The sequence below is a fragment of the Somniosus microcephalus genome, chromosome 4 (genome assembly GCF_052327205.1).
Source record: "Somniosus microcephalus isolate GS21.2 chromosome 4, FLI_Smic_1.0, whole genome shotgun sequence".
Lineage (NCBI taxonomy): Eukaryota > Metazoa > Chordata > Chondrichthyes > Squaliformes > Somniosidae > Somniosus > Somniosus microcephalus.
The window spans coordinates 193,575,327-193,587,251 of NC_140990.1; the positions used below are offsets into that span (position 1 = coordinate 193,575,327).

An 11,925-nucleotide genomic window follows, 5' to 3' on the forward strand; every position below is an offset into this window, starting at 1 on the left:
AGAAACCACAACATGAGCATGTAAAGGCATGTTATAGATGCAATAGAGATCACCTGGCGAGGGAATGCAGGTTCCTGGAGGAAAAGTGCCACAAGTGTGGGAAAAAAGGACATATAAAACGCGCATGCAGGGCAAAAGCAATTGTGGAGGAATACAAACCAAAAGGGGGAGGAAAGCAAAACCTAGGAAGAGAAGTGAAAAAACAGGGAGCACATCACATCAGCGGAGAAGCTGAGAAAGAAGACGACATGTTCATATTGCATAGTATGGTAGAGGACATTCCAAAAGTGGATCCTATCACTTTGCAACTGACAGTAAATGACTTTAAGGTCAACTTTAAGGTGGATACCGGATGTGGTGTTACCATAATGAACAGGGAAGAGTACTCAAAATTGTGGAACCGTGCGAAAGTTCCAGAATTAAAGTCTTGCTCTATGCAGCTTAAAACCTATACCGGTGAACGAGTGGCGACATTGGGTACAGCTACTGTAACTGTGAAACATAGGGATACCGTGGAACAGCTACCTGTAGTTGCAGTATTGGGTTCTGGACCAAACTTGTTAGGTCGGGGCTAGATACAAGAACTTAAATTAGATTGGGGAGCAATAAATCAACTAGAGGGAGGCAAACAATTGTCTTTGCAAGACATGTTGATTGAACATGAGAATGTGTTCAAGGAAGAACTTGGAACATTTAATGGGCCCCCAGCTAAGATTTATGTCGACAAGGAGGCACTGCCAAGGTTTTTTAAACAACGACCTGTGCCGTATGCCATGAAGCCAAAGGTAGAGGCTGAGCTTGACCGTCTTTTGAGAGAGAACATTCTGGAACCCGTAAAATGTTCAGAATGAGCAGCTCCCATTGTACCTGTTTTAAAACCAGACAATTCAGTAAGAATCTGTGGCGATTATAAATTGACAGTAAATAGGGTATCTAAACTTGAACAGTATCCTATTCCTAAAACTGAGGATCTTTTTGCAAACCTGGCTGGAGGGAAGAAATTCACGAAGCTGGATATGAGTCATGCATACTTGCAGATTACACTAGATGAGGAATCCAAGAAGTATGTAACCATAAATACACACAAGGGTTTGTTTACCTATAACCACTTGCCATTCGGTGTCTCATCTAGTCCAGCTATCTTCCAGAGGACTATCAAGGGTGTACTGCAGGGGATTCCACATGTTTCTATTTATCTGGATGACATTCTGGTGATGGGAAGAACCGACCAGGAGCATCTGAGCACTCTGAGAGAGGTACTACATAGATTGGATGAGGCTGGGTTATGGCTCAAGAGGAGTAAGTGCACTTTCCTGGGGAATGAGGCCGTGGTCCTGGGACACAGAGTGGATGCCACCAGGCTCCATCCAATCAAGGAGAAGGTACAAGCACTGCAGGAGGCCCCAGCTCCTACAAATGTGACTGAGTTAAAAGCTTACCTGGGACTGCTAAACTATTATAACAGGTTTTTACCAAACTTGGCAACAGTGTTAGCACCTCTTCACAAACTAGTGCACAAGGAGACACAGTGGCAGTGGGAAGAGGAACAGAGGGTTTCATTTGAACAGTCCAAGAAACTGATGCTGTCCTCAGATGTGCTGGTTCACTACAATGCAGAGAAAGACATCATTCTCTCTTGTGATGCTTCACCTTACGGGGTGGGGACAGTTCTTTTACACAGCTTGGAAGATGGAACAGAAAGACCGATAGGGTTTATGTCTCGAACTCTGACCCCAGCGGAAAAAACTATTCCTTGTTAGATAAAGAGGGATTAGCAGTAATGTTTGGGTTACAGAGGTTTCACAAGTACATATATGGCAGGAAATTCACCATATGCACCGATCATAAACCTCTTCTATCTCTTTTTAATGAGATGAAAGCAGTACCACAGATGGTGTCACCCTGGATCCAGAGGTGGGCAGTGACGTTGAGGGCGTATGAGTATGTCATCATTTACAAGGCAGGCAAGTACCATGGGAACGCAGATGCCTTGAGCCATCTTCCACTACCAGGTACACCTATCCGTGCAGCTCCAGAGGACAGAGTTTTGATGTTGGAGGACACGGACACAGCAATTGTGACCGCATAACAAGTAAGGACATGGACAGGTAAAGATCCAGTACTGTCTAGAGTCCGAGAATATGTGATGAGGGGTTGGCCACAACGTCCGGAAGGGACTGATTTCACACCTTACAGTGCCAGGAAGACAGAGCTGAGTGTGCAGGATGGTTGCGTGTTGTGGGGAGCACGAGTGATTATTCCACAGCCAGCACGACAGTCTATCCTAGTGCAACTACATCAGTGTCATCCTGGAGTTTTGCGTATGAAAGCCTTGGCAAGGAGTTACTTGTGGTGGCCAAAGCTAGATGAGGAGGTAGAAAATCTAGTCAAGACATGCAGCACTTGTCAAGTACACAGGAAGGCACCAACAAAGGCTCCACTCCACCCCTGGGAGTGGCCGGATAAACCATGGAGAAGATTACATGTAGATTATGTGGGTCCATTCATGGGAAAGATGTTCCTCATAATCATTGATGCACATTCCAAATGGATGGATGTGTATCCAGTAAATTCTGCTTCATCTACTGTTACTATAGACTGCCTGCATAGGAGTTTTAGTAATCAAGGGATACCGGAGATCGTAGTAAGTGACAATGCCATGTGTTTTGTGAGTACAGAAACAAAAGAGTTCATGAGAAACAATAGCATAGTGCACGTGGCTTCAGCTCCATATCATCCGTCTTCAAATGGACTTGCGGAGAGAGCCGTACAAACATTTAAGGAGATGATGAAAAAAGTGCGGAAGTGAGTTTGGCAACCAAGGTGTCACGAGTTATGTTCAGCTACAGAATAACACCTCAATCTACCACAGGACTCTCTCCTGCTGAGTTGTTGTTAGGACGTCAACTACGCTCCACTCTTGACCTGGTTCACCCAAATCTAAAAAGGAAGGTGGAAAAGCTACAAATCAAACAAAAGGAGAACCATGACAGAAGGACAAAGAGCCGCAGTTTTGGAGAAGGAGACGTGGTCCTTACCAGGAATTTCAGTTATGGTCCAAAATGGATTCCTGGCGTCATAGGCTCAATGACCGGTCCAGTTTCATATACGGTCATGGTGGGAACTGGTCAGGTAGTATGCAGACATGTGGATCAGATACTGACCAGACAAAGGGAAATTGAACTGGAGGTTCCAGAGGAAATGTTGGAGGACAAGTTGGTCCCCAGTTATCCAAATGCATTGGTGGTACCAACACCACGAACAGAGCCAGTTATACCTGGACCCCTTCATCAAGAGGAAACCATCGTAGCAGAGTCAGATACTCTGAGTACTGCTCAGGAGCAGCAGGTGGCTCTACCACAACCAATCAGGGACTTGACTGTAAGACTTTCGCCAAGGCCTCACAAGCCACCAGAGAGATTGATCACGACCTGCTAGATTCGTTCAGTATGGACTATCATTAAAGGAGTTTCCTTATGGACATTTTAAAAATGTTGTTAAGAAATTATTGTAAACATAAGTGGGGGGGGGATATAGTAATCTGGGATGTAATGCTTAAGTTATCCACCAGATGGAGACAAATATTAAGGGATCATATTTACCAGTATTAAGGTAATGTCCTGGCACACCACTTATTAAGGTAGTGGCAATGCATTCTGGATATGACTCAGAAGTTGATCCTCCATCTTGGTGATCGCACAGTAAGAATTGGAAGTGTCTGCCTGCAGCTGTAAGAGCTGTTTCTCTGCTACATATGTATAATTAAACAGTTAAGTTTTTGTTCCTGAAGTCTGGCTTATCTCAGTTTCTGAACTTACCACTCGGATATCACACCATGTGACCTTGAAGGACCATGCTGGGGTTTTACAGTGTGGTGTTAGCCAGTCACAGTGTAGATGTTTAGGTCGCTCTCATTGAATGTTTTTGAAACTTTCATCTGTACAGGCTAGGTACATTCCAACAAGAGGGAATGGTAAGGGATCCAAAGCAAGGGCTCCTTGGATGATGAGGGAGATAGAGAAGATGATTAAACAAAAAAAGAGGGTGTATGATGCATGTCAGGTGAATTCTTCAAGGGAGAACCAGACCAAATACAATAAGTTGAGAGGGGATGTGAAGATGAAAATAAGCTTGGCAAAGCGAGAATATGAGAGTAGAATGGCAGTTAACATAAAAGGGAACCCAAAAATCTTCTATTGGCATGTAAACAGTAAGCGGGTAGTAAGAGACGGGGTGGGGCCTATTAGGGGCAAAGAAGGTGATATATGCTTCGAGGTGCAGGGCAAGGCTAGAATACTCAATGAGTACTTTGTATCGGTGTTTACTAAGGAGGTGGATGCTGACAAAATATCAGTAGAAATGGAAAAGGTAGAAGCAATGGAAGGGGTGAAAATTGATAGACAGGATTTCTAGAAAGGCTGGGTATGCTTAGAGTGGATAAGTTGCCTGATGGCTTGCATCCCAGGTTGCTAAGGGAATTGGGAGAGGAGATAGCAGAAGGGCTTGCTATAATTTTCCAATCTTCCCTGGATGTGGGGGAGGTGCCTGAGGATTGGAAAGTGGCAAATGTGACACCATTGTTCAAGAAAGGGTGTAAGGACAATCATAGTTACTACAGGCCGATCAGTTTAGCATCAGAGGTGGGGAAAGTTTTAGAAGTAATAATCAAGGAAAAAATTAACAGGCACTTGGAGAGGTTTAAGTTAATTAAGGATAGCCAAAACGGATTTGTAAAAGGCAGATATTGTTTCACTCATCTATTTGAATTTTTGATGAAGTAACAGGGAGGATTGATGAAGGGAATGCAATGGATGTTGTCTTCATGGATTTTTGGAAGGCGTTTAACAAAGTACCACATAGGAGGCTGGTTAACAAAATTGAGGCTCATGGAATAGGTGGGTCAGTGGCAGCTTGGATAAGGAATTGGCTTAAGGACAGAAAGCAGCAAGTTGTGGTATATGGCTGTTTTTCAGACTGGAGGATGGTAGACAATGGTGCTCCCCAAGGGTCGGTGCTGGGGCCACAGCTTTTTTTGATATATATATAAATGACCTGGATATTGGAATACAGAATGGAACTTATAAATTTGCCAAAGACACCAAACTTTGTGATGTGGCAAACAGTGAGGATGATACCAATCGACTGCAATGGGACATAGAAAGGGCAGAATGGGCAGACAAGTGGCAGATGGAATTTAATACAGAGAAGTGTGAGGTGATGCATTTTAGCAGAAGGAACAGGAGAGGCAATATATACTTAATGGCGCAGTTTTAAAGAGTGTACAGGGACAGAAGGACCTGGGAGTTAATGTGCATAGGTCCCTGAAGATGGCAGGACATATTGAGAGGGTGGTTAGCAAAGCATATGGGATCTTGGACTTCATAAATAGAGGTATTGAGTGCAAAAGTAGAGAAGTTATGCTGATCCTTTAAAAAGTGTTGGTTAGGCCACAACTGGAGTATTGCTTCCAGTTCGGGTCACCACACTTTAGGAAGGATGTGAAGACCCTTGAGAGGGTGCAGAGGAGATTTACCAGAATGGTTAGCTACAAGGACAGGTTGGAGAAGCTGGATTTGTTTCCATTAGAGCAAAGGAGGTTGAGGGGTAATTTGCTAGAGGTGTATAAGATTATGACGGGTTTGGATAGGCTGGAGGGGAGAGGCTGTTCCCACTAGTTGATGGTACAAGGACTAGGGGACACAGATTTAAGGTATTGGGCAAGAGATACAGGGGGGGTGTGAGGAAAAACTTTTTTAAGCAGCGAGTGGTGAGGACCTGGAACTCGCTGTTGACGGAAGTGGTGGAAGCGGAGACACTCAGGCCTAGAAATTCAGTGGCGCCCCACTTGGGGCGCCAAACTCGCCTGGGCATCGGAATTACCGCTCCAGACGGAGCCGCTTGCGCTATCCCGATATTCAGTTTCAGTGTCCCAAACGGAAGCGGGGCGCTACTCGAGGCACCCCGCATCCCTCTTGGGGTGCTGCAACTGAATATCGCAGTGCAACGTGCCGCAGCGCCACATGCTGCGGTACGGCGCGCTGTGGTACTGCAGGCCTTACTCCCCTTCTTAAAGGGGAGGGGCCTGCACCAGCACGATCGGAGATCGCGAGTGCCGGCAAAAGAGCCCGGCACCGAGGAGAAGTGCCCGGGGGGGGCGCTCAGGAGGCCGGGGATGGCGGCGCGAGGAGGTGCTGGCAGGCAGCCAGCTAAAAAAATGGCCGCCCCGCACCTCCCCTTTAATTAGCGCCACTACCGCCACAGGTAGGCCCCCCTGAACCGGTCGCAAATTGTGACCAGCATTACAGCAGGGGGCGCGACCAAATATCGCGATCGGGGCGGTAGCGGGGCGCTGCGAACACCGATGACATCATCGGTGGCGGCACAGCGCTACAGGCTAAAGCCGCCATTAGCGCCCCGCTAAATTTCGCAGGAGGCATGGCCAGTGGCGCTAAACCCATTAAGTGCACTCTTTAGGCGCTAATGGGTGGCGCAGCCAACTGAATTTCTAGGCCTCAAATGTTTTCAGGGTGAGACTGGATAGGCACTTGAGGGAAATAAACTTGCAGGGCTATGGGGACAGAGCAGGGGAATGGGACTGACTGGATTGCTCCACAGAGAGCCGGCACGGACTTGTTAGGCCGAATGACTTTATGACGCTATGACATTGCAGATTGAGATATCAGTGAACTGCGATGGTGTTGTCCTGTATGTGGCAGGGAACTGGGAAATCCATCCCACAAGACCAGAAAAGAACTTGGGCACCAGATAGAGAGACCATCAGTTCATCAGATGTAGGGGAAAGCTGGCCCACAAAACAGAATTGGACGAGCACAGAGATCTTGCAGGGTTGTAGGGCTGGAGGAGGTTTTAGAGATACGGAGGGGGTGAGGTCATGGAGGATCTTCTGGAAAGTCAAAATGTGAGGAGAAAATTGATGTAAAAAAGGAATAGGTTTGTTGCACACAATAAGAACTTACATTTATGTTGGGTCCTTGACGTAGAAAACATCCTAAGGTGCTTTACAAAGGAGGGAGAGCAAAAATAAGATAAAGAATAAAGAAATGGCCAACACGTCGTGGTGTGAGAGTTAGGAGAGGAGATCAAAAGCTTGCACAATAGGTGGGTCTGAGAAAGTTTTTAAAGGTGTAGAGAGAAGTAAAGAGACTTAGGGAGGAAATTCAAGAGAGTTGGGACAAGCCTGCTCTCAACGGTTGGATGAAGGGAGATGGCTGCAAAAAAGACCAGAGTTGAATGATTGAATGATGCGCGACGGGCTTGAACTTCATAGATACAATGATTTATAGTAAATCCACTACTACTTCAGATCCGCCCTATGTAATCTGTGAAGTAACATGTCCCAGGAAAGCAGATAATCTTCACATGATTCACTGGAAAAATGATTTTAATAATAAAGATGGTTCGGCTCAACGCATCACTCCTGGAGCAATGAGCTCTTCCATGAATTGGCCCAACCTGTAAACCAGGATAAAATAGGACCCCATCCCTCAGCTGAATATTTCCTGGAGTTAACTCCAGTGGACTGAGTGTGACTTTGTACAGATTACAGATCATCATTTCCTCTCCTCTGTCAGTTCATTATTTCATGTTCTGAGGAATAATATCTGACCTCACCCTTTTGCCTCCAAATCTAAACACGATGACGATATTTGGAGGAAGTTCTGCCCATATTACAACCCACTTGTCAGCAGATTTCTGTGCCCAGGATCACCAAACTGAGCAAATCTGAGTCAGTGTTTGAATGTGGTGGAGGTGCAGTATATAAAGACTGAACACTGCAAGGGAAAGGCAGAGCAAGAGAGAGAAGCAGCTCCTTTACTCTTAGAAACCAGCCAGCTGATCAACAAGAGGCAGAATGAAATCCTTTCTCCTCACCATTGCTGCAGTGCAGATCCTCCACTGCTCAGGTACGTACTGGAGAGAGCGGCACCTCATAAAGCAACCAGTTATTGGGAATGAGCTTCAGACAGCGATATTTTACCAATGTTTCAAAAGAATTCACTGAAGAATGCTGGAGTGTTTTGTACAACTTTCCTTTTCTCTCTGCAGGAGTCCCAAGCCCTAAGGATGCTCTGAGAGAGTCAGTTCTAAAGCTGAACAGAATCACTGAGACCACCAATCTCTGTGGTATAACCAGGAGAAGAGTGAAGGATGTAAGTGTGTCCGGGTCTAAGTGTGTTTCACTGTCTAAAGTCCCTGTTGGTTGATGATTCTGACTGTCCCAGTGGAGGCATCTGTTGAAAATAAAGAGCTGTGTTGTTCTGAGCTTTATCTGACCAGAGTAAGAACACTAGATACAGTAACACACTAATGACCTGTTTCCTTTCATTAGATTTATCGCACAGGGAAATTGTCGTACAAGGTGGATTTAACATTCTCGGTGAAAGAAACCGTCTGCTCCAAGAATTCCGGACTGGAATTTGATGATCCCAGCTGTCACTTTCGCCCCCAAAAGACCGCAGTGAGTCCTGAGTTATATTGTAGCATCGAAACCCCCATGTGTACTGAGTTATATCATAGAAAGGGCCGTGAATACTGAGTTATATCACAGAAAGGACCATGAGTACTGTGTTATATCATAGAAAGGGCCGTGAGTACTGAGTTATATCATAGAAAGGGCCATGTGTACTGAGTTATATCATAGAAAGGGCCGTGTGTACTTAGTTATATCATAGAAAAAGTCGTGAGTACTGAGTTATATCGTAGAAACTCCCTGTGTCAGTTTTGAGCTTGTTGTCAATCAATAATTTCAAATAATTATGTTTTATTTTGACAGGAAAAAGGTTTTTGCAAAAGTCGTGTTGAATATTTTGCTGATGAGGTTGTTGACATTGATGTGGAGTGTCGAGATTTGAAGACAGTTGACAGCAACAGTGAATCATTAGAGTCAAGTGAAAACAGTATTGAGGTAACCTCACAATTATACAAATCAGAGCAATGGGCTTTCTGGACGTTGGGTCAGGATTTTCCTCCCCCCTGTAGGACTTTATGTGAGAAGGAGGGATGTGTCCGTCGTGTTGTAGGGAGCTTAGTGAGTAGCTCTCCAAATACTGTGAAGATCACACTGATATGGGTGCAGAGAATGAGAAGGTCATCAGACAGAGAGATATATCACAAGATTAAAATTAACATGGAATTCTGTGAATAGCAACCCAGTAGTTTTAAAATGAGATACAGAGAGAATGTTACAATTCAGGTTAAATTTATTACTGTCTGACTTGCAGGCTGTTGTCCGTCAAACAGAGATTCTTCAATCTTTCTGAAGCAGGTGTGAAGTACCCGCTGACCACTTTCCAGTTCTGTAGTCCATTTATGACTCTCAAACTTTCTGAAGGTTTCAGAATGAGAGCCTAAGATCGCAATATGATTTTATTGAACAATCAACAGATTGTCAAATTGCTTTAAACAGGCAGGATGATAAAATGAGCTGAACTGCAGTCAGTGTCTGAGTGGAGACAATATTACCAATTGTCAACTGAGAACCAACCTAATCAACACCAATACAACCAGATTCGCATTAACCACACATACGGATTTGGTGCTGGCCAGTGTTAGACCCAACCTGGACATGTTCACCACCTAGACTTGATATCAGAGCAGCATCAATTAGTGTTTTTTGTTTTCTGTTCCACACTTTTTGTTTGTGCCTTTTGTTCTTCTCTCCCACATGGCAGCTGTCTTTCATTCTGCCAGCGCAATTCACACTTCATCTAGAGCCATCCTTTGTTTCTTAACCTGTCCTATTACCATCTCCTTTTGCCTTGAATATCTCTTAATGTCTCTTTAATTCTCCTGCCTTTTATCCTATCACTGACCTTCCCTTTTGTTCTTTCATCCCCTCCCCCATTTCCCAGCCCCTAAACTTGCTTTAAAATCTGTTCCATTTCCTGCTTTTTTCCCAATTATGATGAAAGGTCATCGACCTGAAACGTTAATTCTGTTTCTCTCTTCACAGATGCTGCCTGGCCTGCTGAGTGTCTCCAGCATTTTCTGTTTTTATTCAGATATCCAGCATCTGCAGTATTTTCTTTTTTCAATTAGTGTTTAACAGCGTAGTTAGTTTTTCCTTAGAAAGATGTGGTGAGATCGGAAATGATGGGATGGTGTCAAGGTGCACAAGTGTTGACCTCGTGATTCTAAAATTCAATGCTGAACATCTAAAAATTTATATTTTACTACAGATGGAAAAGAAGTCAAAAGAAGCGTCACTTGAGAAGCCTTCAATTGTGAGTATAAACGGGGACGTTTTGGCAGATGATTGTCTTGTTGATAACGATTATCAACAATAAAATATATATGGCCTTTTCCAACCTTTGCCAAAGGATTGTTAAATGGACCCCAAATACAAAGGGTGAGTTTGTTCTCCACTGAAGATAAAGTGAGCTGAATATCTACAGGACAGGATAGTAGCAAGTGATGGCATCATGAGAGCAGTGTCTCTTACATTCTCACCAATAATAGACACTAATGGCTGGTCCTTCCTGGAGGGGAACTGCAGGTTCAATACCATAAATCCCAATTGATGGGGAATATCACCAATCATTAGCTTAACCATTGACCCCACAGCCCCACTGTACCAGGGCTGTATTGATTATTGCTTCACTGCAGAACATGAGATGTTTGGTGAGGATTTCTCCACTCCAACACTCAGCCATTGAATCTCAACTCTGAAATTTAAAGAGTTGCCACTTCCTCATTTATAATCTAATAACAGTTAACCATTAATTTGCAGATGATTCTAAAAGTTGTGATTGTTTACAAAGTGACTCATTCACACTCTTTGCTAAAGATGTAAATATTAATATTTTAATACAAGTGAAAAGCAAGTCAACAGAATTATCGCTCGAGAGCAAGTCAGATGAATCATCGTTCAAGGAGTCTTCAAACGTAAGTATAAACTGGGACTTTGTGTCAGATAATTGTCTTCTTGATCAAGATTATCAACAACAATAAAACACTGAACTCAGATTGAACTCAGTCCATTTGAAAATGATAATTCTGTTGATTCCGTTCACTACAGGAACACAATGATGATTCAAGAGCCCGACACTAACCATGAATGAAACTTCTGAAAGGCCGAGCTTGGTGTGAACACAAGAAGACCTCATTCAGATTAAAGAAGATGTGATCAATTGTACTTTACTTGTTCATATATAAGGAGGGACCTGGTGTTCCTGACTGTAACTGGGAGAATCTATAGTTTGTAAATGTTCTGTCTTTTGCTGTGTATTGTTGTCTTGTATTCTGTGGATCAAATTAAAAATATAAAGAGAATATTTCCTGATGTTCTTCCAAATGTTGTTTCTCACTTCACTGATCAGATCAAAGTTTAGACAGACACACACAGTGCTCAAATCAGCCTGTCATACACTTGTGACAAGTTTCCCCAGGTGGCTGCTGATGAACTGGGGCTTTTGCTGCTTTATAATTGGTTTTGGGAAGTGGGCAAGTGGCAGTGTATCAATGCTGCATACTGCACTAATGTGGAGCTTTCAATCACTGGGCTACCGCGTGTCTTAAACAAAATGATTACGTTCTATTACGCCGCCCGGTTGCGCTGGTTCATGGAAGATTTTACGTTTGAGGCTATGCAAATGAATTTTAGCGGAAACTTGAACTGGACCCATACCAGTGCAATTGCAAGTGCATTTTGGGCACATTTTCCTGATTGTGCCCAAAGCGGAAAATCTACCCCCTGATGTTTTTGTCCTGCTGTTGAAATTCAGCCTTAATTGTGCATCTTTCCCACCTGCCGTACATGTGTGTTTGCTCAGTCCCATTCTATTGACCAATGAGAAATGCAGTGGGGCTTGAACTAGTCAAATTAGAAAACAGAATCCAATCCAAAATGGGTACATCGGAGGTGAAACAAAGAAATACATGAGATGAAATATGTTGCATGATGTT

The 11,925-nt window shown here is 43.8% G+C and overlaps 1 protein-coding gene across 2 annotated transcripts; it reads left to right on the plus strand.

Moving 5' to 3' along the window:
- Nucleotides 1-7,749: 7,749 nt before the first annotated feature.
- Nucleotides 7,750-11,239, plus strand: LOC147120096 (secreted phosphoprotein 24-like). 2 transcript variants are annotated; one of them, XM_085983804.1, is made up of 7 exons: nucleotides 7,750-7,925; nucleotides 8,068-8,171; nucleotides 8,351-8,479; nucleotides 8,795-8,926; nucleotides 10,200-10,248; nucleotides 10,835-10,905; nucleotides 11,039-11,239. In XM_085983804.1, the coding sequence occupies exons 1-7, from the start codon at nucleotides 7,874-7,876 to the stop codon at nucleotides 11,069-11,071; spliced, it is 570 nt and encodes a 189-aa protein (XP_085839930.1). In that variant the 5' UTR covers nucleotides 7,750-7,873; the 3' UTR covers nucleotides 11,072-11,239. The 2 variants fall into 2 exon arrangements, with proteins under 2 accessions (XP_085839930.1, XP_085839931.1); XM_085983805.1 differs by lacking the exon at nucleotides 10,835-10,905 and having other exon boundaries at nucleotides 10,200-10,244.
- The last annotated feature ends 686 nt before the right edge of the window (nucleotides 11,240-11,925 follow it).

Coding starts and splice junctions, on each gene's coding strand:
- LOC147120096 (XM_085983804.1), top strand. CDS start 7,874: ATGAAATCCTTTCTCCTCACCATTGCTGCAGTGCAGATCCTCCACTGC. Junction 8,480..8,794: donor TTCGCCCCCAAAAGACCGCA/GTGAGTCCTGAG, acceptor TTATTTTGACAG/GAAAAAGGTTTTTGCAAAAG. Junction 10,249..10,834: donor TGAGAAGCCTTCAATTGTGA/GTATAAACGGGG, acceptor TTTTAATACAAG/TGAAAAGCAAGTCAACAGAA.